At 42.3% G+C, this 25,308-nt stretch overlaps 1 protein-coding gene and 1 non-coding gene across 2 annotated transcripts; both read right to left on the bottom strand.

Moving 5' to 3' along the window:
• Positions 1–8,750: 8,750 nt before the first annotated feature.
• On the bottom strand, positions 8,751–9,944 carry LOC138789293 (carbohydrate sulfotransferase 4-like). Its single transcript, XM_069967897.1, has one exon. It carries the CDS (start codon positions 9,942–9,944, stop codon positions 8,751–8,753), a length of 1,194 nt encoding a protein of 397 aa, XP_069823998.1.
• Positions 9,945–13,529: 3,585 nt separating this feature from the next.
• LOC138790137 (U2 spliceosomal RNA) lies at positions 13,530–13,718 on the bottom strand. Its single transcript, XR_011362850.1, has one exon. It is a non-coding gene; the product is annotated as a U2 spliceosomal RNA (small nuclear RNA).
• Positions 13,719–25,308: the final 11,590 nt, after the last annotated feature.

The raw sequence follows: 25,308 nt of genomic DNA, 5'->3' as shown, positions 1-25,308 counted from the left end.
GCCACGCCCCGCTGTTGAAGATAAAGTTGTCCGTCAAAGGAAAAGTAGTTATTAGTTAAAACTAATTCAAGGAGTCTCAGTATAAAATCCTGTTCACTGGCATTGTACTCTAGGGACACTATCGCCTCTGTAATGGCCCGCATACCTCTCTGATGGTCTATAGATGTGTACAGGCTTGCTACATCTAATGTCACCAATATGGTTCCATCAGGTACCTGCAAGTCTGCTAATTTCAAAAGAAAGTCAGTAGTATCCTTTAGATAGGATCTAGCCCCTATTGCGAGAGGTCTCAGATCATAGATCGTGTTATGCAGCCTAAAAGGGGTGGTGACAGAAAAATGTTACTGCTCCGTAGGGAACTATATTGGATTTATGAACTCCAATCTTTGTCGCCATCAGGTCTAAATGCTGAATACAAAATCAATAATTCTATGTTTAGGTGATTGTTCTCACTACGGGTCTCTACCATTACTCCTTTCTGCCAACCGTAGGTTTTTGGAAAGATATACATACAAACAATCCTATTGTCTAATTTGTAAAGTATATTTACTAAATACCGTATTTCTCACTCTTATCATTTTATGGTTATCTTTCAGAATGATCACGATGACATCCTTGTAACACAGGAGGCAATCCCATGTTTATCCATATGTTCAAGCCCAAGCGTGCAGATAAATTGCCCAATATTTTTCTCCAAGACCAGATGGTCATTCACACATGGCGATCAAGATGCGGTTTTGACCGGGATGACAGCCATGCTTCAGGAGGAGGATCTGGCTACTGGCAGGTGTGGTTCACTCTGCGGGTGGGCGGCATCCTGGCTGGAGATCTCTCGTCCGTCCGGAGGAGGATCTGCAGCGACTCCAGGAGAGGGCGGTCTCCCGAAAGGAACCCAGATACGCCGAGTCTGTGGATACGCATAGCTCGTATATGTGCTGGCGGCTTGAATGGAATGCTATACAGTGGGTGAAGCCTCCATGTGATCATTTATTGTTATATTTACGCCGTATTCAAGTTCTTATTCTTTTCACTATTAATGGACACTATTACTCTTATGAAATGGACATTTCACTAAATCTCTTACACCATTGTAATGCCGCACAGGCTCTGACAGTTGATTGACACTTGAGAGCACGAATCAGACTATAGGGAGGGGAGTTGGAATGCTCCGTGACTGACAAGTCTGAGCACCTATCATATTCATGTATTGATTAATACACCTGTATATAACACGTGATTGTTTGTATTTTTATTGCACTTGAAAATGGCGTAAGGTACGCCGAAACGTCATGCTTGTTTCACCTTGTTTGCTGTGACTTCTTTCATGGAATAAATTTCCCTACGATTTTTTCACTTACGTTTGAGTGCTGCAGAGTATTTTTAAGGTAGCTAATTGTGGTCCTTAGTCTGGGACTTGTCTGCTGGCACACACATGCGTTTTTTTCTTGGTGCTGCTTATATTGCTATAGATAGATAGATAGAAGATAGATAGATAGGAGATAGATAGATAGATAGATAGATAGATAGATAGATGATAGATAGATAGATAGATAGATAGATAGATAGATAGAAGATAGATAGATAGATAGATAGATAGATAGGAGATAGATAGATAGATAGATAGATAGATAGATAGATAGATAGGAGATAGATAGATAGATAGATAGATAGATAGATAGGAGATAGATAGATAGGTAGGAGATAGATAGATAGATAGATAGATAGAAGATAGATAGATAGATAGATAGATAGATAGATAGATAGATAGATAGGAGATAGATAGATAGATAGGAGATAGATAGATAAATAAATAGATAGATAGATAGATAGATAGGAGATAGATAGATAGATAGGAGATAGATAGATAGATGATAGATAGATAGATAGATAGATAGGTATGTAGGAGATAGATAGATAGGAGATAGATAGATAGATAGATAGATAGATAGGAGATAGATAGATAGATAGGAGATAGATAGATAAATAGATAGATAGATAGATAGATAGATAGGAGATAGATAGATAGATAGATAGGAGATAGATAGATAGATAGATAGATAGATAGATCAGGAAAATCCCACGGCACTCTGAAGATTCAGGTGAATAAACGTAAATTTATTGTGGTAACATATTACAGCATTCCATGTGCGCGACGTTTCGACAGCTTGGGAATGACGGCGAGAAGCTGTCGAAACGTCGCGCACATGGAATGCTGTAATATGTTAATATGTTAATATGTTATCTCCTAGGAGAGAGAGAGATAGATAGATAGATAGATAGATAGATAATAGATAGGAGATAGATAATAGATAGATAGATAGATAGATAGATAGATAGATAGATAGATAGATAGATAGATACTAGGAGATGGATAGATAGATAGATAGGAGATAGATAGATAGGAGAGAGATAGATAGATAGATAATAGATAGGAGATAGATAATAGATAGATAGATAGGAGATAACGCAGTGTAAAAAATAGTATATAAGTGCAGCAAACAAGATTCCACGTTTCGATAGCCTCACGCTATCTTTTTCAAGCAGTACTGCGGATTTTTGTTGGATATAGATAGATCCAGTATAAAATAGATATCTAACAGCTCATCAGGTATATTGGATTGCTCATACATGTACGTATCCAACATGAGAACATAAGCAGCCCTCACCCTGTAATGACAAAAATTTTATTACGTATAAGGCTTTTACATGTAGGCAGAGATAGTCTAGGTAATAATGTTATTCAGGATTTAAAAAGACATAGTTGCTTTTTTCCAAATACAGTACCATCCCTGCCCATTGGCTGCCTATGTTATTACAACTTGGCTCCATTCACGTCACTGGAACTGAGCTGCAATACCACACAACACAACCCGAGGACACAGTGTTAGGCTATGTTCACACAGCCATCAGCAACAACGGCCGTACTTTGCACGTGTGGACTAGCCTGCTGTTTTTCTATGGGATCCCAGCCGGAGCATATACACATGGCATACGCTCCGGACGGTATCCCAAACGCCGCCGCAAAGAACTGACATGTCAGTTTTCTGCAGCCGCAATTTACTCAGAAAGACCTGTCAGATCACACTATGAAGCGAGTGGCTTCAGCCGCTTGCTTCATTGTGTGCTATGAGGGTTCTGATGCGGGCGCACGCTGATGCACCCGCATCAAAACACTGCGGCCAGAAAGATCATCCGCACAGTACTGCAGTACCGGCCGGGATGATCTTTTCAGAGACCGACCGCTCCATGACTCGGCTGGTCTCATACGCCATGTGAACATGGCTTTATATGGTATGTGGGCTGGAAGGGTGTGAGTGCCAGGGCTGATTTTTAGTCCCAGTCCGGCCCTGCTTGCCAGTAAATCTGGTGTCTTTTCCAGGGGGGTGGGGGGTATGGTGGTATTGGTCAGGTCTGGTATCGCCAATAGGTGCGTGTAGATGAGGCATCTTCAGGTTTAGTGCCTAGGGCAGCAGCAGCTGTTAATACAGCCCTGCCAACAGCCGTCATTGCACGGGAAGGCTAGACAGCTAAATAATGTCCGGTATGTTAGACTCAAAATGACGGATGTCATTTTTCAACTGAGCTGAAAAAACGTTGTGTGAACATAGCCTAAGAGATCATTGGCAATATCTTGGGTTGAAAAAGATCAGGTTCCTCTGGATCAGATCTGTAAAGCTGAAATGTGCTCCTTATGTTTTACCATTAATGAGCATTACTGGCTTAGGGTGCGTTCACACCTACAGGATCCGCAGATTTGATGCTGTGTTCAGTTATTTAAATGAAATCTGCTGCGGATCCGCAGCAGAAAATACGCTGCGGATCCGGTATGTGTGAATGTACCCTTAATGTTTTGTCCAAGGAAGGTTTAGGGTCCATTTACGCAGAAAGATTATCAGGTCATAAAGGAAAGCCTGAGATTTCTATTCTTTTCAAATCTTTTCCTGGCTTTGGCTTCAAATCTTTGGCAGATAATCTGTCAGATAATCTTTCTGTGTAAAAGGGCCCTTAGTCTAGCCCCAAGCTGCATCCAGGCCTGTTGGCCACCAACAATTCTTTTAAATGTCCTGTGTGTGCTGCTTTAGAAGCAACAGGAAAATTTGTTACCTAAATTTTCATTTCTTGGAGTTTGTAGGCAGCACAGCCATTCCACCAAGTACATTTTTGTCTTATTACTACTAAGGCTATGTTCACACTACGTAAAAGTACGGCCGTTGTTGCCATTGGTAACAACGGACGTACTTTGTGCGGTGTGGGCATGGCCTTATCTTCTGTTGGATCCCGGCCGGAGCGTATACACTTGGTATACGCACTGGCCGGGATCCCGTACGGGGCCGCAAATAACTGACATGTCAGTTTTCTGCGGCCGCAATTGTCAGTTCACACAATGAAGCGAGCGCCTCCGGCTGCTTGCTTCATTGTGTGCTGTGGAACGTTCTGATGCGGGTGCGCTGATGCGCCCGCATCAGAGCCCTGTGGCCAAAAGATGATCCGTGCAGAGACCGGGCGTTCCGTGACCCGGCTGGGGTCACGGAACGGCCGGTCTCTCACGTTGTGTGAACATAGCCTGATCATGCAGCTTTTTGTGCTTGGTATGCTTTTTTACGTGGGAGTTAATTATTAAAATTTTTAGGCTACGTTCACACACAGTAACATAGTACCAAATTACATCCATCATTTTGAGTAAAAAAAGAACAATGTGTGAACAGGTGAAAAAAAAGCAGGTCGTAAACAACGTTCATTATTTTGATGGTCGTAATAAATTACGTCTGTAATTCTATACAGTGTGTGCACCGCCGGCATGTTTCCCATTGACTCTGAATGTAGAGCATTTTTACATAAAAAATATGGCTGAATATGTACCGTATTTTTCTGCGTATAAGACTACTTTTTAACCCAGGAAAATATTCTCAAGAGTCAAGGATCGTCTCATACGGCAGGTGTCGTCTTATAGGGCGGATAATGGAAAACTTCAGATCCGGACTGGAAAATCTGCAGTTGCCACATATGGCGGGGAGAGCACAAAATTGGTTGCATCCCTGGCGTATGCAGCAACTGTATGAAGGGCAGAGCAAGCTGCAGGCCTCTAGGGTATGGAAAAAAGAGGTCTGGCCTGCCCTTCTATCATACCGGTATTACTGTACCTCCTTCTCTGCCTCTCAGATCTCGCAGCTGTCTGATGTTTTTTATTAATTTTCATTTGTTGTACGTTGGAAGAGGGGTAGTCTTATATGGTGAGTATATCCCAAACTCTATATTTTAACTGGAAAAGTCGGAGGTCGTTTTATACACAGGAAAATACGGTACCTCAAAATTACAGCTGTATTTTGGTGTTGTTTTACTATGTGTGAACAGTAGCTGAGACTCTATGACATAGAACTGTTCTAAGAAAAGGTGTTGGTAAGGCTGGGATTATGTCATACCCTTCTGATGTACATTTCACATATATATGCAGTGTCCCAGAACAGCCCTTCTTATGCTCATACTTTTATTATAACTAGTTCTGTTCTGGAAAGCTATGGTCCACTGCAAACTGCGTGTATTGTGTCACCCTTCTCAGTATTCAGGTCTGCTATTTCATTAATTTATTGCATGTGTATTCAGGTATCAGTGTCTAAAGGTATTATGTCGCCTCCTAGTGCTCAAGGATGGTACTCCTCATGTATATTTCTCTGTATATGCCTAATGGTGTGATGATGCAATGGCTGGATGTCACGTGACTGTGCCCTGCTTCCATGGTAACACCAATGGTCATCGAGCTTTTGGCTGGGGTTACCATGTGACTTCCTGTTCTACCTCAGTCTAATCTCCTGTCCCAGAGGGGATAGGGTGTGTTGCTCTGCTGTTCCTGTACAGTGTAGTCTTGTCCTCCACCTTCAGGAGACAAGTGTGTCCGTTCTCTCTCCCTGCTAAGAGAGAGGCCTGCGTGTGCTCTGCTGCTCCAGTCCGCTGGCTGTGTTCCTGTCTCAAGTCTCAAGATTCTCATCTGGGTGTCGATTCTTCAGTCATTCTTCAGTTCATCTCCTCATCATCTTCTCAAATCATCAACAGCAAGTATTTTATTCAAGTCTCATTCCACCCAGCATCTCTACTTCAGTATCACTACTACTCCCATTATTCAGCACGCTACTCTCACAGCCTATTGCAGCATCACCCATTACTCTGCCTTATCCAAGTCTGCCTTATTCCCGGTTGCATCCGGAGAGACTGTTGCTACTAGTTACCACCGTTACAATAAATATACAACTACCGTTGTTTCTGAACCTTGGCATTGGTGTGATAATTGGTGCCCTGACTAAGGACAACGAAGAATCGCATGCCCAGTATTCCCGCAGGGTCAGGAGCCCGGTTTCCAGCTGTATCACCCTCGTGCCTACACTGTGACAACCCTATATCCTACAGCTGCCCCGGTTCCTGCCTGTTAGCACCATCTATACTGCGGAGTGGCCCCTAGGGGCCAGGGCATCGCATATAGCTATACGTTTCTATACTTTACAAATTTATAGTTTTCCCTATAAAGTCTATTCTTTGTAAATAAAGTTGTAGAATTCGATTCGTATTGTTACTTCACATGCCTGAAAATAAAAAATGAACTGGCTAAATGTATAGAAATGAAAGACTCCTGCATGTAAATGTAAATGCTCAATGCATAGCATAAATATGATAGAAAGCCCTAAGCAGCTCAAGGTTCTCCACTCCATGCTATTGTGGGGAATTTCATGAAGTGCCTTCTAAGAGGCAGCTTTTCTGTTAGCACAGTGCCAAACCAGTTTCTATGCATGCTCTGTAATACAAGAGCTAAAGGCTGCTATATGGAATTGTCAGCATGTAACTAACAACTAGCTTGTAAAGGGAAACTCAAATCAACTGGTACCAGAAAGTTATATAGATTTGTAAATTACTTCTATTTAAAAATCTCAAGTCTTCCATTACTTGAGCTGCTGTATGTCCTGCTGAAAGTGGTGTATCCTTTCCAGTCTGACACAGTGCTCTCTGCTGCCACCTCTGTCCGTGACAGGAACTGTCCAGATCGGTAGCAGATCCCCATAGAAAACCTCTACCGCTTTGGACAGTTCCTATCATGAACAGAGGTGGCAGCAGAGACACTGTTTCAGACTGGAAAGTATACACTACTTCCTGCAGGACATACAGCAGCTAATAAGTACTGGACGACCTGAGATTTTTTTTTGTAGAAGTAATTTAGAAATTGATATAACTTTCTGGTACCTGTTGATTTGAGGTAAAAAAAAAAAGAAAAAAAACATTTTGCTAGAGAACCTCTAATAAACCAAGTTTGCAGTTTTAGTTATCATGCTTTAAAATAAAAGCTATACTTATCTGAATCCCAGGTCTATTCTCCTGAAGGTGGCTTTTTAGTCTTGTGCTGCTTGAAAAAAATGAGACTAAACACAGGAAGTCTGACCAGTACAGAGTGTCACAGCTCAATAAGATAACATAAGAGATAAGATAATCCTTTATTTGTCCCACCATGGGGAAATTCAGTGTGTTTCAGCAGCATAGATATTACACATACAAAAAGCTAAAAAGGTAAGGTAAAGGCATTACGATTAAAGTAGACAAAGAGAAGAAAAGGTAAAAAAGAAACAATAAAAACATTAGACCATTTTAGTTCTTTTTGTGGAGTGATCTCTGCATAGGTCGGTGTTGATTGTACAGCCTAACAGCTGCAAGAAGGAAGGAGATCCGATATCGCTCCTTCTCTCAGTTTGGATGAATTAAACGGTCACTGATAATACTGCCCAGTGCTATTACGGTCTCGTGCATAGGATTGGAGTCATTCTCCAGTATGGAGCTGACCACTGACAAAATTCTTCACTCCCTCACGGTTCCAGGGGGCTTCCAAGGACAGAGCTGGCCCTTCTGATGAGCTTGTCCAGTTTGTTCCTATTGCTAGTTGATATGCTGCTCCCCCAGCAGGCCACTCCGAAGAAGATGGCTGATGCCACTACAGAGTTAAAGAAGGTCCTAAGAAGTGCCCCCTGGACTCCAAAGGCTCTCAGCCACCTGAGCAGGTAGAGCCTGCTGTGGCCCTTTCTGTACAGGGCATCCATGTGATCAGCCCAGTCCAGCTTATTATTGAGAACCACACCCAGATTTTTATACTTGTACACTGTGTCAATGTCTGTCCCTTGGATGTCCACTGGACTTGGAGGAAATTTGCGCTTGCGGAAATCCACCACCATCTCCTTGGTCTTTCCAGCATTAATCCTCAGGTGGTTCCGCTGGCACCAATCAACAAAATCCCTGTTCACCTCTCTGTACTCCCTGTCGTCTTCACCTATGATGAAGCCTACTATTGCAGAGTCATCAGAGTACTTTTGTATGTAGAAGGTAGGTGAGTTGTACAGTGTACAGTGTAAAGAGTAAGGGAGCAAGAACTGTACTCTGAGGTGCCCCCGTCAATGTGTCCGTCAATCACATGACTGCCTTCTCTGTGAGCACAGATGACCTTGGAAACACAACTTCCTGTGTTTACACTCTTTGGGGGGGGGGGGAGTGTAAACACAAAAAGCACCCTGTTTCCCATGATAACTAAAAAAAATTTGCTTTATATCACATCTGCTGTTGATTTAGGTTTTAAAAGTTATAACAAAAATGACACTTAACTATCATTTTGGTGCCACTTGTTTTATTATATACATATAAAACTAGACATATTATACATATTTATTCTTTCTTTTTCTCTTTCTTTTTTAGAAGCTTACTAATTCTAGAATAATACATTGGCTCTTTCAGTATTCAGGAACAGAAAGTTTCACACCAGTTTTTTCTCTTTTAGGTATAGGGAGCAACAATTCATAATTTAAGTCATGTTGTTCTTTTTTGCTTTTAAGAAGTTTGTACCCCAAAACTTCCATTTCCCTGGCACACAAATCTTGTATCTTTTGGACAGATTTAAACTGTAGAGACTTCCTCCATGCCTTGGAGACATTGATTGCGTCTCTGGAGTTGATAACAAAACGGTTACCTTGACCTTTCCCATGGGTTAAATTATATATCCAGTTTTTCATTTTAGGGGTGAAATTAAGTTTACCAAATTGATACATCTGCCTAGTTTTCTCAGTAGGGCTCTGTACTAGGTCTTCATAGCGCATCATCATATAACGATTATCTAGGGCCCCGTAAGTGCCATTGGTGGCTGAAAGGTAAATGTCTACCTGACTCTCACAAATTCTTTTCATCAGTTTATAGGGATTATCTTTTTTGTCATTGCTAGTTTTGTTTCTTGGAAAGTCGTTCAAAATAATATCATTATCAGAAGAGAGCTCACTGGCTGCTTTTTCCCGGGACATAAAGACTGCACGTGGATCTCGTACTAAGTGTAGGATTTTGAGATTGAGAGATGGATCTTTAATCAAGGGATCAAGGCTCTTCAGATCAAGGAACCTTACTTCTTTCACTATAATATGGCTGTAGGTTTTACATGAACTTTGAATAGTGTTAAAAGGGTACTTGTTACAAAGTTTACGACATCTAATCTGGGGTATGATGTCAGTACGCTTAAAAAGATGGCAGGCAGGTGGGGAACACAAAGCTCGACTGGTCTCCCATTGAAACAAATTTGACTTATTCTTATCCTGGCGAATATAGGCATCAAACACTGACATGTCACATAAGAAGACGGAACGCACCAAGTCCCGCACAGCCATTTGTAAGCTTCTAACTTTCTGATATGGCATAGCATCCCACACATGCCACGCAGGTTCCATCAGGTAGAAGACATCGGGGTGTTGACTGAAGATTTGACCAGTCAAGGAAGAACCTGATCTCCAAGTAGAAAGGATAAGGATGTGCATGTGCTCAGGTTTCTTTGCAGGTTCAAGAGGCTTGTTGTATTGCAGCCTCATCATAACACAAATGAATCCCACAGAATGTGCAATTATCAGGAAATACAGAGAAACTTTGCCTCCACAGACCTTCAACATAGTCTACATGAGCCCTGTGCAAATGGAAAAACAACAACAGCATTAGCAAGAGCATTAAAAGGGAAGTATAACAAGAATAATAACATAATTGTGGTAGTTCTACTAAGGCTACATGATACCCTATGCCCCAAATTTCTCGTGATAGACTTAGGGACTCATGTATCTAGAATGTTGTGCCTTTTTGACATGTTTTATGACTTTTTGTTCCCGTTTTCCTGTGCCTGCAGCCTTCTTTTTTTTTTTCATTTTGCGCCATTTGTGTCCCATGCCTGTTTCTGCCTGATTAATTATTTGGGACTCTGTTGATAGACTTGACGTTATACATTTTATACATTTTCTTACATGGTGTACAGCATAATTTGCAACAAGTTTTTCACAACATAAATTTGTCAGAAAAGACAACAAAAAAACAAATTGACAATAAGACAAAAATACATTTTCTAAAGTCCATTATTGTAATAATAATAACAATGCTTTTCTTTGTATAGTGCCAACTGATTCTGCAGCACTTTACATTGTTTTTCAATTATATAGAGGTCAGGTGGACCAAAAGAACCAGTCATGTAACATGCTGTACTACCCTGCGTTATTCTATTAATCTCTATGAGAGTTATATAAACAATTTAAGGGTAGCTTCACACAGGACAGATCGCAGCGGAAATCTCGCTGTGAGTGATTCCGACATGCTGCACGGGGTTCTGGCTTCGTGCTCTCCCGCCCAGCCAATCAGTGTGTTGCCCAGCCGCAGCCACTTATTGGCTAGGCGGGAGAGCAGGAAGCAGGGACCCCATGCAGCAAGTCGGATTGAAGACAGGTAATGCACCCCCGGCCAGCACAATTATCCCCATACTACCCCTGAGCCCAACCGACCCCCCCCTGCGTCGCTCTCCCGCACCAGTCCCCCGGCCCGGCACAGACAGCGTGATTATCTCCATCCTCCCTGCTCGGCGGACGGGCAGGGGGGGAAGGGTTGATGATTGTGCTGTCGGTGCCGGGCCGGGGAACTGGTGCAGGAGAGCAGTGGCGGCTGGCGTGCGGGGAGGATGGGGATGATTGCTCTGTTGGTGCCAGAGAGCAGCAGCGACGGTAACCTGCCGGAGGGCAGGCGATGATTGTGCTGGGCTGGGGGACCAGTGCGGGAGAGCAGCGACGGCGGGCGGGCAGGGTGGTGGTATGGGGATGATTGTGCCGGTCCGGGGGACCGTTGCGGGAGTGCGACGGTGGTGGCGGGTGGGGGGGGGGGAGATGGGGATGATTGTGCTGCTGTGTGCCTCTCTTCAGGGGGAGAGTGTCATCCCTCTCTTCAGTGGGCAGGGTTATAATCACTCACCCTGCCCATTGAAGAGAGGGAGGACACGTGATTGCTGACACGGAGGGTGGGGGCCAGGAGCAGGGAGAGGTGTAGGACAGGACTGAGATTTGATGATTTTATGCAACCAGAGGGAGTGAGTGCACCCAGAAAACAGCAAAACTGTGCAGAATCCTTAATAAATGTATATTGGAAAGATGAAGAGCTATGGGTGGGCAATTTATTAAAGCAAATATGATTTTGGCTGGAATACTCCTTTAAGCATTTGAATCCCGCTGCCTGGAGAAGGTGGATGCCTATGGTGGTATCAGTGTTTTCCACGTACTCCTCGGGCTGCATCCACCTTCTCCAGGCAGCAGGATTGAAATGCCAAGTTTGCACATTTCTAGCTTTTAGATGTTTGTGGTATATCCTGTGGATATGCCATAAATGTTGCAAATAGGAACACCCTTAAGTAGGCACAATAGACAATTTTTGCACAGAGGTCCTTTACTTTGAGTGTGGAAAAGAGTGTCTGGCCATGGGCAGACTTTTGGGTGCTTGTGTAAGCTTTTGGTTCTGGGTGGGTGTCGAGGTAAATGAAGAAACACCTAGCTTTGGCTGGATATCTTAAGTGCACCTCCAGGCTTTGTGTTTAGCATGAGGCAGGTAGATCATCTTGACAAGGGCAGCTAGTACAGGGCAGCTTACAAAAGATACACATAACTCACCATTAAAAATCATCCATCCATCATCTCCACCCCCCACCACTGGTCAAATCGGTAGAACAAAGGGGTTTAAAACATGTTCTTGCAACAAATGACCTAATTTTTAGATGTTAAGAAAGATTAATCTGAACAAACTTCTAGCCAAATGTTTTCTGCTTGTTAATTTGACACGTTTATTCATTCGTTGCCCTTGTAAAACACCTTCGCACCACAGCCCAGCTGCTAGTACAATGGCGCTCACTGACCCATTATATAAGATAAGGGCAGAGAACAATGGAAAATGTCTTTCTACCAGAAACGCAGCACTCAGGCTGTCGGCAGAGTTACTGTATCTAAATTGATAATAATTATAGTAGACAAATGTTGAAACACCTGGTAACAGTTCTCAGTAGAATATATTGACATGTATAGACGTAACAGTAGAGTTAGCTTTGGAAAGAGTAATGACCAAACTGGTACTGAATACTATGAGGGACTATTAGCAATAACTGCAGTTCATATGAATATTAAAAAATCACTGATTATATATATTGGGTTGTTGCACATTCATAGAAAACAATGTAAATCCTTAGGTAAGGCTACCAAACAAACATACAAGTGCGGTCATCACTTGGTTATTTGAAGAAGTCCCACATCAGGACAAAGGCTGTTCACATGCTCTATAAGAAGCATATTATATATTATAGAAGGGATCCCTCTCTACGAGCCATGTAGTACTATATGAATAGTATACTTGCCACCTACCGCACAACATACTAAATGTCCAAATAATGGTATTTGATTATCTATATTTGGTGGTGTGTTATTATTTTATTCATCCAGCATAGTCTACAGTATTCTTGTCATGAATGTGCCTGTGCGGAACTCCGTGCGCCCCTTGGCTCGTGCTGCGCGCTTGAAATGGCGCTGATATTCAGTGTTTTTGTATGTTTGTGCGGTGTCCTGGGCCTTGTCTGAACACTGGCCTATTTCCTTCTGTGTTTGTTCAGCCACACCCGCCTGAGATACTCCTGGCCATTTCGGAGTTAACTTTGATGCTGGTTAGCTTGTCTGGTCAGGTTGCTCTTGCCCCAGGTGTTCTGAGGAGATTAGGGGTCTGGTCCAATCAGCTCCTGCACTGGACCTCTGGTCTCCTATATAGTGTCTGCCAGCCTGCCTCTCACTGCCGGATATTGAGCTTGTCTCAGCCTGCTTCTGCCTCTGTTTAGTTCTCTGTTTATTCTGACTATTTTTGCCTTGTATTCTGACTATCCCTGCTTGCTGCCTGCCCCTGACCATATTGCCTGTTTATTGACCTTGCTTGTTGGATTGTGTTTTTGTACTGCGCTGCCCGATTTTTATGACCCGGACTGTCGACCATTCTTTATTGTGTTTTGTCTGTCTGTCTTGTCTTTGTGTCCCACCAAGCCAGTACAGGGACCGCCGCCAAGTTGCTGCCCTAGGGTTTAGCCTAGGGGGGCAAGTAGGTAGAGTCAGTGGGCGGGGCTGAGCTTAGGGTGCACTGTCTCTGTGTGTCTGGTGTCACCGGTTCCTGACAATTCTTCTGGGGGATTGTAGCACTTTTCTTTTTTTTAGTGGCCTGAACCTGGAGGCACTGCAATAGCAGGTCAATGCCTGGAGAGGACAGAGCAAGCTCTTTTCGTCTCCCTGTTCAAAAAATCCGTTTACTATATGGTCCCCAGATAGGGGACGTATCAGATATTACACTGATAAAAACAGATACTACACTTGATCTTAGCCAAAAGGCCGAGAAGTCATATAGCACATTTATCATATATGCGCCACATAGGTATTTTTTAAGTGTTTTTAATGTGTTAGGTTATGTTCACTATGTTTAACAGTGCCTGGTGCATAGCATCTATATTTTAATAGATCGGACAGTTCCACATGCTACATACCTACTTATTTTACATACTTTTATTTGTGAACACAGTGGGCATCTTGCATTGACTTCAATGCATGCAACGACATCCCTGCAGTAAAGAATGGATGCTGATTCCATTGCAATCAGCGTCCATTCTATACTGAAAAGAAAAAAACTTTGTGTGAACATAGCCTTGGCCTGTATTTGTTTTACATTATTTTTCTGGGTGTGCGCACATTTATTGTTCTTCACCTGCAACATCAGCATTCTAAGGCCCCATTCACACGTCCGTGTCAGTTTTTACTGTCAGGAAATCCTGATCAGGAGGCCTTAAATGTCATCAGGATAGTATCAGGATTTCCTGACAGTAATCCGTTTTTACCATCAGGAAACCATCAGGAAAAACCTTCAGGATTTCCTGATGAGAAAAAAATAGGACATGTATTTCTGCAAACTGGATGGTCACAGCTTGCAGAATTACAACTCCCATCATGCTTGGCTGACAGGTCATGATGGAAGTTGTACTTCTGCAGTCTGTGGTCACCCAGGTTGCAGTACATGATGGGAGTTGTACCTCTGCAGCCTGTGGCCATCCAGGTTGCAGAAGTACAACTCCCATCATGACCTGTCAGCAAGGCATGGTGGGAGTTGTACTTCTGCTACCTGGATGGCCACAGGCTGCAGAAGTACAACTCCCATCATGACCTGCCAGCAGGGGCATGGTGGGAGTTGTACTTCTGCAACCTGGATGGCCACAGGCTGCAGAACTACAACTCCCATCATGGCCTGTCAGCAGGGGCATGGTGGGAGTTGTACTTCTGCAACCTGGATGGCCACAGGCTGCAGAAGTACAACTCCCATCATGTACTGCAACCTGGATGGCCACAGGCTGCAGAAGTACAACTCCCATCATGACTTGTCAGCAGGGGCATGGTGGGAGTTGTACTTCTGCCACCTGGATGGCCACAGGCTGCAGAAGTACAACTCCCATTATGGCCTGTCAGCAGGGGCATGGTGGGAGTTGTACTTCTGCCACCTGGATGGCCACAGGCTGCAGAAGTACAACTCCCATTATGGCCTGTCAGCAGGGGCATGGTGGGAGTTGTACTTCTGCAACCTGGATGGCCACAGGCTGCAGAAGTACAACTCCCATTATGGCCTGTCAGCAGGGGCATGGTGGGAGTTGTACTTCTGCAACCTGGATGGCCACAGGCTGCAGAACTACAACTCCCATCATGGCCTGTCAGCAGGGGCATGGTGGGAGTTGTACTTCTGCAACCTGGATGGCCACAGGCTGCAGAAGTACAACTCCCATTATGGCCTGTCAGCAGGGGCATGGTGGGAGTTGTACTTCTGCAACCTGGATGGCCACAGGCTGCAGAACTACAACTCCCATTATGGCCTGTCAGCAGGGGCATGGTGGGAGTTGTACTTCTGCAACCTGGATGGCCACAGGCTGCAGAAGTACAACTCCCATCATGGCCTGTCAGCAGGGCATGATGGGAGTTTTAATCTCACCTGTCCTGGTCTCCTGGCCGCCGGGGGGTGCGGGGGTGCCGCGGGGGGATGCGGGGGGGTGCGGGGGTGCCGCGAGTGGCCGCGGGGGGGTGCGGGGGTGCCGCGGGGGGGTGCGGGGGTGCCGCGAGTGGCCGCGGGGGGGTGCGGGGGTGCCGCGGGGGGGTGCGGGGGTGCCACGAGTGGCCGCGGGGGGGTGCGGGGGTGCCCGCGGGGGGGTGCGGGGGTGCCGCGAGTGGCCGCGGGGGGGTGCGGGGGTGCCGCGAGTGGCCGCGGGGGTGCCGCGAGTGGCCGCGGGGGGGTGCGGGGGTGCCGCGGGGGGGTGCGGGGGTGCCGCGAGTGGCCGCGGGGGGGTGCGGGGGCGCCGCGAGTGGCCGCGGGGGGGTGCGGGGGTACCTGCGGATGAAGAGGCAGCAGGAGCAGAGGCGGAAGGTGAGTGGAACTCCGGACGCTTTCCTGATGTGCATCAGGAAAGCGTCCGGGGCCCGGGCGCTCCCATAGACTCCTATGGGGGCGTCCGGGCCGGATTTCCGGACGAAAATAGGACCGGTTCTAAAAAATCCGGTCCTATTTTCCGGAACGGACAGCCCTCCGGAAAATTCCGGAAGGGTGTCCGTGTCCAATGAAAGTCTATGCGTCCGGAAATCCGTCCGGATTTCCTGATCGGAAATCCGGGCGGTTTTTCCGGACGTGTGAAGGGGGCCTAATATAGGGAATTGTTTAGAGCATTTCAGGTGGTGCCCACTCATTGCTACATAGGTAGATTTCTAACACAGAGATGCAGACACACAGTAACGCATGCAGGCACACACATACACAGTGCATGAGATGTGCCAAATTTATTATAGTGCCTATGGGGCACGTTTACTAAGGAGTATAATGTGTGTGACTCTTCTAATGAGGATGGGTGTATATTTTGTTCCAGTATCTTGTGACTAATTTATTAAAATGTAGCACTGCCATAGTGAATGTATCTAAGTGAAAAGTCACCTAAAAGGAAAAATTGTGGCAGCATATTCACCTGGTACTGACCAGACGTAAGCCTGCACCTGTTTGTGTGACTTTTTAAAAAGTCACAAATGATAAATTGGGCGCTAATCCCAGATTATGTGAATTTTTAGGTGAATACTCAAGACAGGCAGATTAAAAAAAAGTTGAATCTTAAAAATATTTGCCTGTCGAATACTGGTTCATAAATAGAACTTAGAGCAAAAATGGGTGAAAAATCCAATTATTCACCTAAATATAGGCGTAAAGCCTTTGATAAATTTTCCCCTATGTGACTTAAGAAATTTGGTGATTCTTAACCCTTCATCAATAATGCACTTACGTCCAGGTCACACTGAAGCAGTGCTCTCCTCCTCGCCTTCTAAGAGCCATAATGTTTTTATTTGCTACATGATGTATAGTTTTTATTAGGATTACATAGGTGTAAATAAGATTGCTTTTTATAATTTTTTTCTGATATATAATTTAAAAAAATGTTTTGTTTTTTTGTTTTGCTTCCTTTTTTTCTTTATGCTGTTCATACAAGAACAATATTGTTATATTTTCATAGATTGGGTGGTTCCACATGCTACATACTTACTTTTACATATTTTAATTTGTAAAATGGGAAGGGGGATGATTTGAACTTTTATTGAGGGAGTGGTTTTGTAATACACAATATTAATAATTACATTGCTTATGCTGATCAATGCTGTGCCATAGCAGTATTATCGACACTCGTATAAAGACTCCATGAGATTGTCGATCCAACAGGAGGAAGGTAAGTGTTTTTCCTCAGGGAAAATGTCTGTCAGGGAAAATCATTGGGACCCTCACATTCACGGTACGGAGGCGCTGATCAGTCAGTGACAGATACTTCTGTCACTGCCACTGAAACCTCTGTCATTGCCAGGGGTTATGGCAGGCAGCTGTGTGGTCGCGGCTGCCTGTCTCAAAGCCTGGGTCCTGGCACGTCAATGTGTGTTTGGCTATGTTCACACAACGTCAAAAATGGAGAAAAAAACATCTGATTTCGCTATTTAAAAAAACGTCAGTTTTTGCAGCAATTTAACTGACTTTAATGCAATTGCATTGAAGTCAATGGGAAGACGGATGTCCTATGCAAACGGACGTTTTTGCCGCGGACGTCAAAATAATGAACATGAACATTATTTTCGGACGTTTTTTGCAAATAGCGGACGTTTTGTATTAGTTGTTCACACACAGTTCTCCTATTGTCACGTTTTTTTCTCCATTTTTACTATTAAATTCAATGTTTTTTTTAATTTAGCCACAACCAAAGGGCAATTAGCAACCCCAAACTAAGATAATGTGCAAACACCCGTCATTGCACTAAGGGGATGCCAGGCTTAGAAAAACGTCCGTTATTTTAGACTCAAAATAACGGACGTCATTTTAAACGGAGCTGAACAAAATGTTGTGTTAACATAGCCATAGGATGTTCACACTAAAGCACATTAAAACCCCTTCACAACCTAAACATATATATATATATATATATATACATTCCTACAGGGCATCAGCTGTATGAGCAGATATAGCCGTATGGCTGATGTTATACTTGTAGGACCCAAAAAGTTAAATATTTTGCCATATACATTCATTTATCAAACTTGCCTCCTTCTCTTGATATACTGCTGTTTTTCTACCACCTCTTTGCTCTAACAGCAGTTGGTGTATATATTGCTATAGTATACATATTTATATATATTACACAGTATATACTATATATCTCTATACATCTAACATGTAACTTGTCAAGGCCTACACATTTACCTAGATTAGTTGAGATGGTATTATCATTTTATGTTCATGTTCTTTTTCTTAAGACCAGTGTCTGAGATGCTGGACTTCATAAATTTCATAAATTTTGCAGTACTGGTCTGGATGATCTTTTCTGAGACCGCCATTCCGTGCCCCGGCCGCGTCACGGAGCGGCCGTTCTCATACAAAGTGGGAACATAGCCTAAGGATGTGTTGGACCTCAGAGCTTGGGAGCTTAAAAAAAGAACAAATCCACCAGCAGGAGACTGATATACAGTAGCAAATGAGTGAAGAAAGGATGATGCTGAATTTTCTTTTGGAGCTGTTTTATTCCATATTTTCCAAGATTTTTTCCAGACCTTTTATATTGCATGTAAGACGTTTTGTCCAAAAACTAACAAAAAATAGCATTGAACAGTTGAATACTTAGGTATTAGGCTGCAGCCTTCACCTTCCGCCAGCTCGTCCTGGAGCTCTGTCACAAATTAGATATGTGATGGAAATAGGAGAACATCTGTGGTTTTGCTGATGCACACCATGAATGGCTTCCTGGGCTCTTTAGTTCTCCAATATTTATTAGGTATGCATTAAAAGTACATAATCAAACAAGTATTTATAATAAATTACAACAATCTCAAAAGACAAAAAATCGGGCCATAAGGGAGGACTACTGGTCAGTTCGTCTAGTCATGTCTAGGAACCATCTGTCAATTATCCACAGGTATAAATTCCAATATTCCAACACAACAGCGGTTAACCCTGTCAACTCCCGGCTACCATAAAGTGTTAATACACCAATAAAAAGAAATGCTCCTAATAGTCAAAAAAACATATTCGTCCAGTTCTGACTACTTAGAGGAGACTAAAGAACCACCTTGCCCAACGTGTTTCAGTACCAATGTCGGTTACGTTATCAGGGGCCGTAAGGTTGAAGGTTTAAGTCAATGTATGTTTTAAATAAATTATATCACATAACATAAAAAAATAGCATGTTTAGTACAACATACAATGAAAACGTATTTGACGGGATATTAATACTACTGCATACTGTACTCACTGTACCCTCATTTATGCGACCATTAGGATGATGTCCTACCAGGTTGATCTGGATATGTGGACATACATCCCCTAATAGGGTCCAGCAAGCTACAGTTAGGTAAATAGTGTCAAGTCACAGTATGCATCCAATGTGGAGATGAGCTCCCATTGGCACAGAATGCACATCTGCACATTGTATGCATACTGTGACTTGACTCTATTTAGCTATCTGTACATTGATGGACCATATTAGGGGATGTATGTCCACGTATCCAGATGTACCTGGTAGGACATCATCCTAATGGTCACATAAATGATGGTACAGTGAGTACCCTACGGCCCCTGATGGCGGAACCGACATTGGTACTGAAACACGCTGGGTAAAATGGTTCTTTAGTCTCCTCTAAGTAGTCAGAACTGGACGAATATGTTTTTTTACTATTAGGAGCATTTCATTTTATTGGTGTATTGACACTTTATGGTAGCCAGGAGTTGACAGGGTTAAACGCTGTTGTGTTGGAATATTGGAATTTATACCTGTGGATAATTGAAAGATGGTTCCCAGACAGGACTAGATGGAATGACCAGTAGTCCTCCCTTATGGCTCGATTTTTTCTTGGAGATTGTTGTAAATTATTGTAAATACTTGTTTGATCATGTACTTTTTAATCCATACCCAATAAATATTAGTTTTTTAAGCTTATCCTTCATATATCATTCAATACTTAATAACGCAAGGATTGGAGAACCTTTTTGACCAGGGTTAATGTTTCCCAAACTACACTATTTTGTATCACTCTTTAGTTCTCCACAAGATTTGACACGGATTAAGGATCTGGATCAAAGATGATATTTTATTGATTTAGCAATGTGTTTCAAGGAGATACCCGATGAAGAAGAGGATGGCCTCCTCAAAACATGCTGCTAAGCCAATAAAACATCACCTTTGATCCAGATTCTAAATCCGTGTCAAATCTTGTGGAGAACTACAGGGTCCAGGAAGCCACACCGGGAGTGCACCAGCAAAAGCAGCAATTTTCTCCAATTTCCCTCCCATTCATAGCAGAATTATTACAATTTAAAAAAAGTAGAAAAGATGCCTTGCAATAAGTGGACACATTTGAACATATTTTCAAGCTTTTTAATTAAACCCTCCATGACCCCAGATGTAACTGTACGTCCTGGAAGGGGTAGGGGGGTTCAGATAGGGGTCAGGCAGTAGCTATCAGTAGTTGGGGACCACGGCAGTTAGATGGTGCAGGGCGATCGTCGCACCTGCCTAATTGGCCATTTAAATGCAGCTGTCAAAGCTGACAGCTGCATTTAAATGGCTATTTCCCCCCATTATTGGTGGTCTCATGGATGGATCGATCAATGCTATTGCAAAGGTGCGATCCGTTCAGCTTACAAGGCCAGGCCTCAGCTTCAGAATGCCGGCTCCGTAATCTATAGATCTAGGCTGCAGCAGCTCAGAGCAATACAGCAGTGGATCTAATGGATAAGTTCTGTGCAATGTATACTGCACCGATCTCTATGGGAGATCATTGCAGTTGAATTAGAAATCCCCCAGGGGGACTTCTATTTAATGTGTAAAATAAAATAAAGTATTTTCATTAATAAAAGAAAATCCCCTCACCTAATAAAAATGTAATTCTCCCCCGTTTTCCTGTTTTATAAATAAAAATAAATAAATAAACATATTTGGTATTGCCGCGTGCATAATCACCCAATGAATTAAACTATCACATTCCTGATCTCGCACGGCAAGTGGTGTGCAAAAAAATTCCAAAGTGCAAAATTGTGCATTTTAGTGACATCAAATCCAGAAAGATTGTAATAAAAAGCAATCAAAAAGTCACATATACACAAACAAGATACCGATAGAAAGTACAGATCATGGCGCAAAAAAATCGCACAACCCCATAGACCAAAGGATAAAAGCGTTATAAGCATGGTAATAGAGCAATTTTAAGGGACATTTCGTTTTTTAAAAGGTTTTCATTTTTTAAAAGACATAAAATAAAATAAAAGTTATACAAGTTGGATATCATTGTAATACCAACTTGAGGAACATAGATAACATATCAGTGTTACCCTAGGGTGAACAGTGTAAACATAACCTCCCCAATAAAAAAAAATAGTGTTTTATTTTCACTTACTTAAAGGGGTTATTAATGTTTGTCAGCAATGTTTAAAATAAAAATTATAAAAGGTGTCTACTGCAATAGGTAAGCAGGTGAGCACATTTGAAATTTTTCTTGCATAGCTGACCTTTTTAGAGTTTCTATGAAAAGTTAAAAAGTAACCTAAAAAAATTAAAAATAATAATTATAATAATAAAAAACAGACTAAAGGCCAGTACACTCTTTTTGCAATTGTTTTTTTTTTATCCTTTTTGGTTGTGTATAAAAAATTCTTCAGAAACAAAATATTTTATTAAGAAAACTGAAACGTTTTCCTTAATAAACCTGGCTGCGACTTACTTTTCTTCACAAGTTTACTGAAAGTCTACTATTTTTATAGTGAATGGGCACATGATCATTTTTCTTTTTTACTGAAAAGAATAGGTCATTGTGCAAGACTACCATCATTTGTGAAGGAACAATAAAAAAACAGGCAAAACAATTCAAAATTAATAATGACTAAAGAAAGCAGACGTGCAGCAATGAATGTCATGGGCATGTCCCTTTCCATCTCTGCAACATAACTGCAACCATAAAGGGTAACTCTATAAATAAACTCTACAGCTTAATCTCACACTGGCCTCTTACTCTGGCTATAGACTGAGCACTCCATGCACCCGAGCAGTCCAGTGATACCAGTGCTGCCAACACTTATGGAATATACCACGTCAATTGCAATACCATACACACAATGTACTGCCTGGTAATAAATGCGCTTTAGCAGTCAAACAGGTAACATACTAGGAACAAATTCTGCTTTATGGAGATATATATGGGTTTAACATGCAAATTAACAGTGTTATTAGTAACAAAAATAAGGAAATAGATAAATGGAGACAAAAAAGTTATAGCAGTAATAAGAACAGAAAAGTCCTATACCTAGCAATTCTGTTTGGTAAACTGCTTTGTCCGATAATCTTGGATCCCCAACTTGTGTCACTGTAGTAAAAATAGACTATTACAGTTATACACTCCATTTGGAAGAAGTAGCCTCCTCTTTCCTGGATCAACCCATGGGAAGGGCATTCCTTTTCACGCCCAGTGCCACATAAAGAGGTTACATGAACAAGCACCCTTTTATAAGTCATATTATGCTTAGACCCCTTTACCATTGACATCCTCAAAAGTCAGGTTTAATTACAATTAAAAACAGTTGTCTCTGCATCAAAGTACAGCAGGCGTCATTTATAATTTCAAAAGTAAGTCAAAAATTTGGTTGAAGGTATAGGGGGAGATTTATCAAACTGGTGTAAAGTAGAACTGTTTTAGTTGTCCCTAGCAACCAATCAGATTCCACTTTTCATTCCCCACAGCTTCTTTAAAAAATGAAAAGTGGAATCTGATTGGTTGCTAGGGGAAACTAAGACAATTCTACTTTACACCAGTTTAATATATCTCCCCCATGTGTGTATTCCATCATTCAAAGAAGCCAAAGGAGCTTTGCAGTATATATATTGCAACAATAAAAAAGGAAAATAAATGATTTCAAATGTACACAAGAAGCAATGAGAACAATGTTGCGGAGAGGGAGACAGAAAAGCTCACACAATTTTTTTTTCTTCAGCAAAAAGCAGCAGTTTAGAACTGGGGAAAGGTGACTGAATAGATAACATGTACAGCAATTGCTTGGAACTACAAAAATTCATCTCTTCATTCACTAGAGAATATCTCAGCTGTAGTGCAAGATAACTAGGTGATTGAGGCCTTAGTTGCTAGGCATCAGGGCAGTTACCCTTCCTTCCTGAAACACTGGGAGGACTGGCTGGGACGCCTTCCTTGAAAATTGTAGCAGGTTTGCTCATACATTAAGATTCTTGTGTCATTTCTGATATTGATTTAGAGTACCAGTCTGGACGTTACTGCTGTCAGACATTGTTTATTGTTTTGTACCCTCCTCCCTCATACCTTGTCACCCATCCCTTATTCCCTATCTCTCCCTACTCCCTGGCCTCCCCTCGTCCTTCCTGATCTATCCCTTCCCTTCCTGTCACACTGTGCGTAAATTGTGTGAATTTTTTCTGCTTGGTGTAGACTGGAATATGAGTGCATTGTGTTTGTCATATCTGAAAATAAATAAAGTATTATATAAATAAAAAAAAAAAAAAAGGTATGCTTTGTGCCCCTATATGGTAATATGGTTCCTATATAGTATAGACCCCTCTGTGCAGTGCCAATATAGTATCAGGCAACCCCCTCTGCAACCCTCATATAGTACCAGACCTCTTCCCCCCGTGCATCCCCCATACGGTGTCAGCTCTGTGTAGCCATCATATAGTATCAGCCTTTCTACCCTGTACAGCCCCCAGATATGGAATTAGCCTCATATAATATCATCCCCCACCCCTGCAGCCCCTCTATAGTCTCAGTCTCCCTTCTCTTCAGGCCGAATAAAGTATGACATCCCCCCCCCCCCTTTGCAGCCTCTATATAGTATCAGTTCCCTCTGTAGCCCCCATATAGTATCAGCCCCCCTATGCAGCTCTGATATTATCAGTACCCCATCCCCCTCCTGTAGCCCCCATATAGTATCCATTTCCCACCTCCTACAGCCACCATTTAGTATCAGCCCCCTCCTGCAGCCCCAATTTAGTATTAGCCTCCCTGACGCCCCCATTTAGTACCACTTCACCCTGCAGCCACTATTTATTATCAGTACCTCCAGTCCCCATTTAATCAGCTACCCCCCTGCAACCACCTCTTTTCATTTATCAGTACAGAGCTGCCTTTTGTGACCACAGGCATAATGATGCTTGCAGTCACAAGGGTGATTGACTCACAGTCTCCATCAGGGTGCCCTATTTAACTATAAGTATATCATTAGACATGCTTATAGTTAAAGGGGGTGATGCAGCACCTGGTGGTGGCCTCGGCACTTCTGCTGGTGCCCCCTTTTCATTGATAGAGTGATGCGTCCTGTGAGGTCACACAGGTCACACACCCCTTAGGCCAGCCCTGTGTGAGGCTGTACCAACTGTCCACCAATAGATGATGCAATAGATCATCTTCTATGATGGAAAATCACTGCCCAAGTCCTTTGCTTTTGGACAGATAAGTCACATCCAGAGATGTTAAAAATGTATTGACATTTACATTACATCTATTTTCTTTAGATTAAAATTAAACTAATTCAACACAATAGCATGACATCCGAACACGTAAAAGACTTCATTACATAGTAAGCACTGGAAAAACACAGCATATATCTGTTGTAAGAGTGTTACAAAATCATGTTGTTATGTAAACCTGGTAATTTCATACTATACATTCCAGGATATGACGAGTTTCAAGCTTTGGGTAATGAAAGAGTTAATCTCAAATGTGAAACTCCTCACATTCTATTCCAGTTATAACTATATTTTCCCATATAATGAGCCATATGGGCTTAATTTTTGTTGGACAAATAGTCCTTTATAAAGACACCTTTCATTCATAAAACATACATAAAAAATATTTCTGGGCTAAAATGAAAAAAAAAAACAGCAAATTTTAAGGGATTGTGTTTCTACATTGTTCACTTTGCAATAAACCTGATAAATTATCTATATTCTGCATGTCAGTATGGCAACCAATTTATATAATTTATGCTCTGTTTTAATAACTTTTGAACTTTTTACAAAAAAGAAACGTGGTTTAGAGGCACCATATTCTGAACACTATAACCTTTTTAAACTTTTTTTTTGGTCAACTGAGAAGTTTACAGCAAAGTATAATGTTATATATATTCAAGTTTGCATTAGGTAAATGTCAATGTGCCCCTATGGTCTGCAATAGCAACTGATCGGCACATGGTTTGTGTGTTGCAAGGGTGCTCATCTGTAACATATAGCCAACACCTTCAGCATAAAGCGTAGACTCAGCTCTTGGGCCTCCATTATACGCAATGACCAATGAGTCCACACTGTATTGTACATTTAAGTTACTGCCCATCTTATACAGATTAGTGAAAAGTGCAGCCAGCAAACCAAAAAGTAAAATC

The sequence above is a fragment of the Dendropsophus ebraccatus genome, chromosome 4 (assembly GCF_027789765.1).
Source record: "Dendropsophus ebraccatus isolate aDenEbr1 chromosome 4, aDenEbr1.pat, whole genome shotgun sequence".
NCBI lineage: Eukaryota > Metazoa > Chordata > Amphibia > Anura > Hylidae > Dendropsophus > Dendropsophus ebraccatus.
The sequence above is the reverse complement of the archived record's forward strand: the minus strand, read 5'-3'. Positions and strand labels throughout refer to the sequence as shown.

Bases quoted from the DNA above. Each gene is read 5' to 3' on its own strand.
- LOC138789293 (XM_069967897.1), bottom strand. From the start codon at position 9,944: ATGTTGAAGGTCTGTGGAGGCAAAGTTTCTCTGTATTTCCTGATAATT.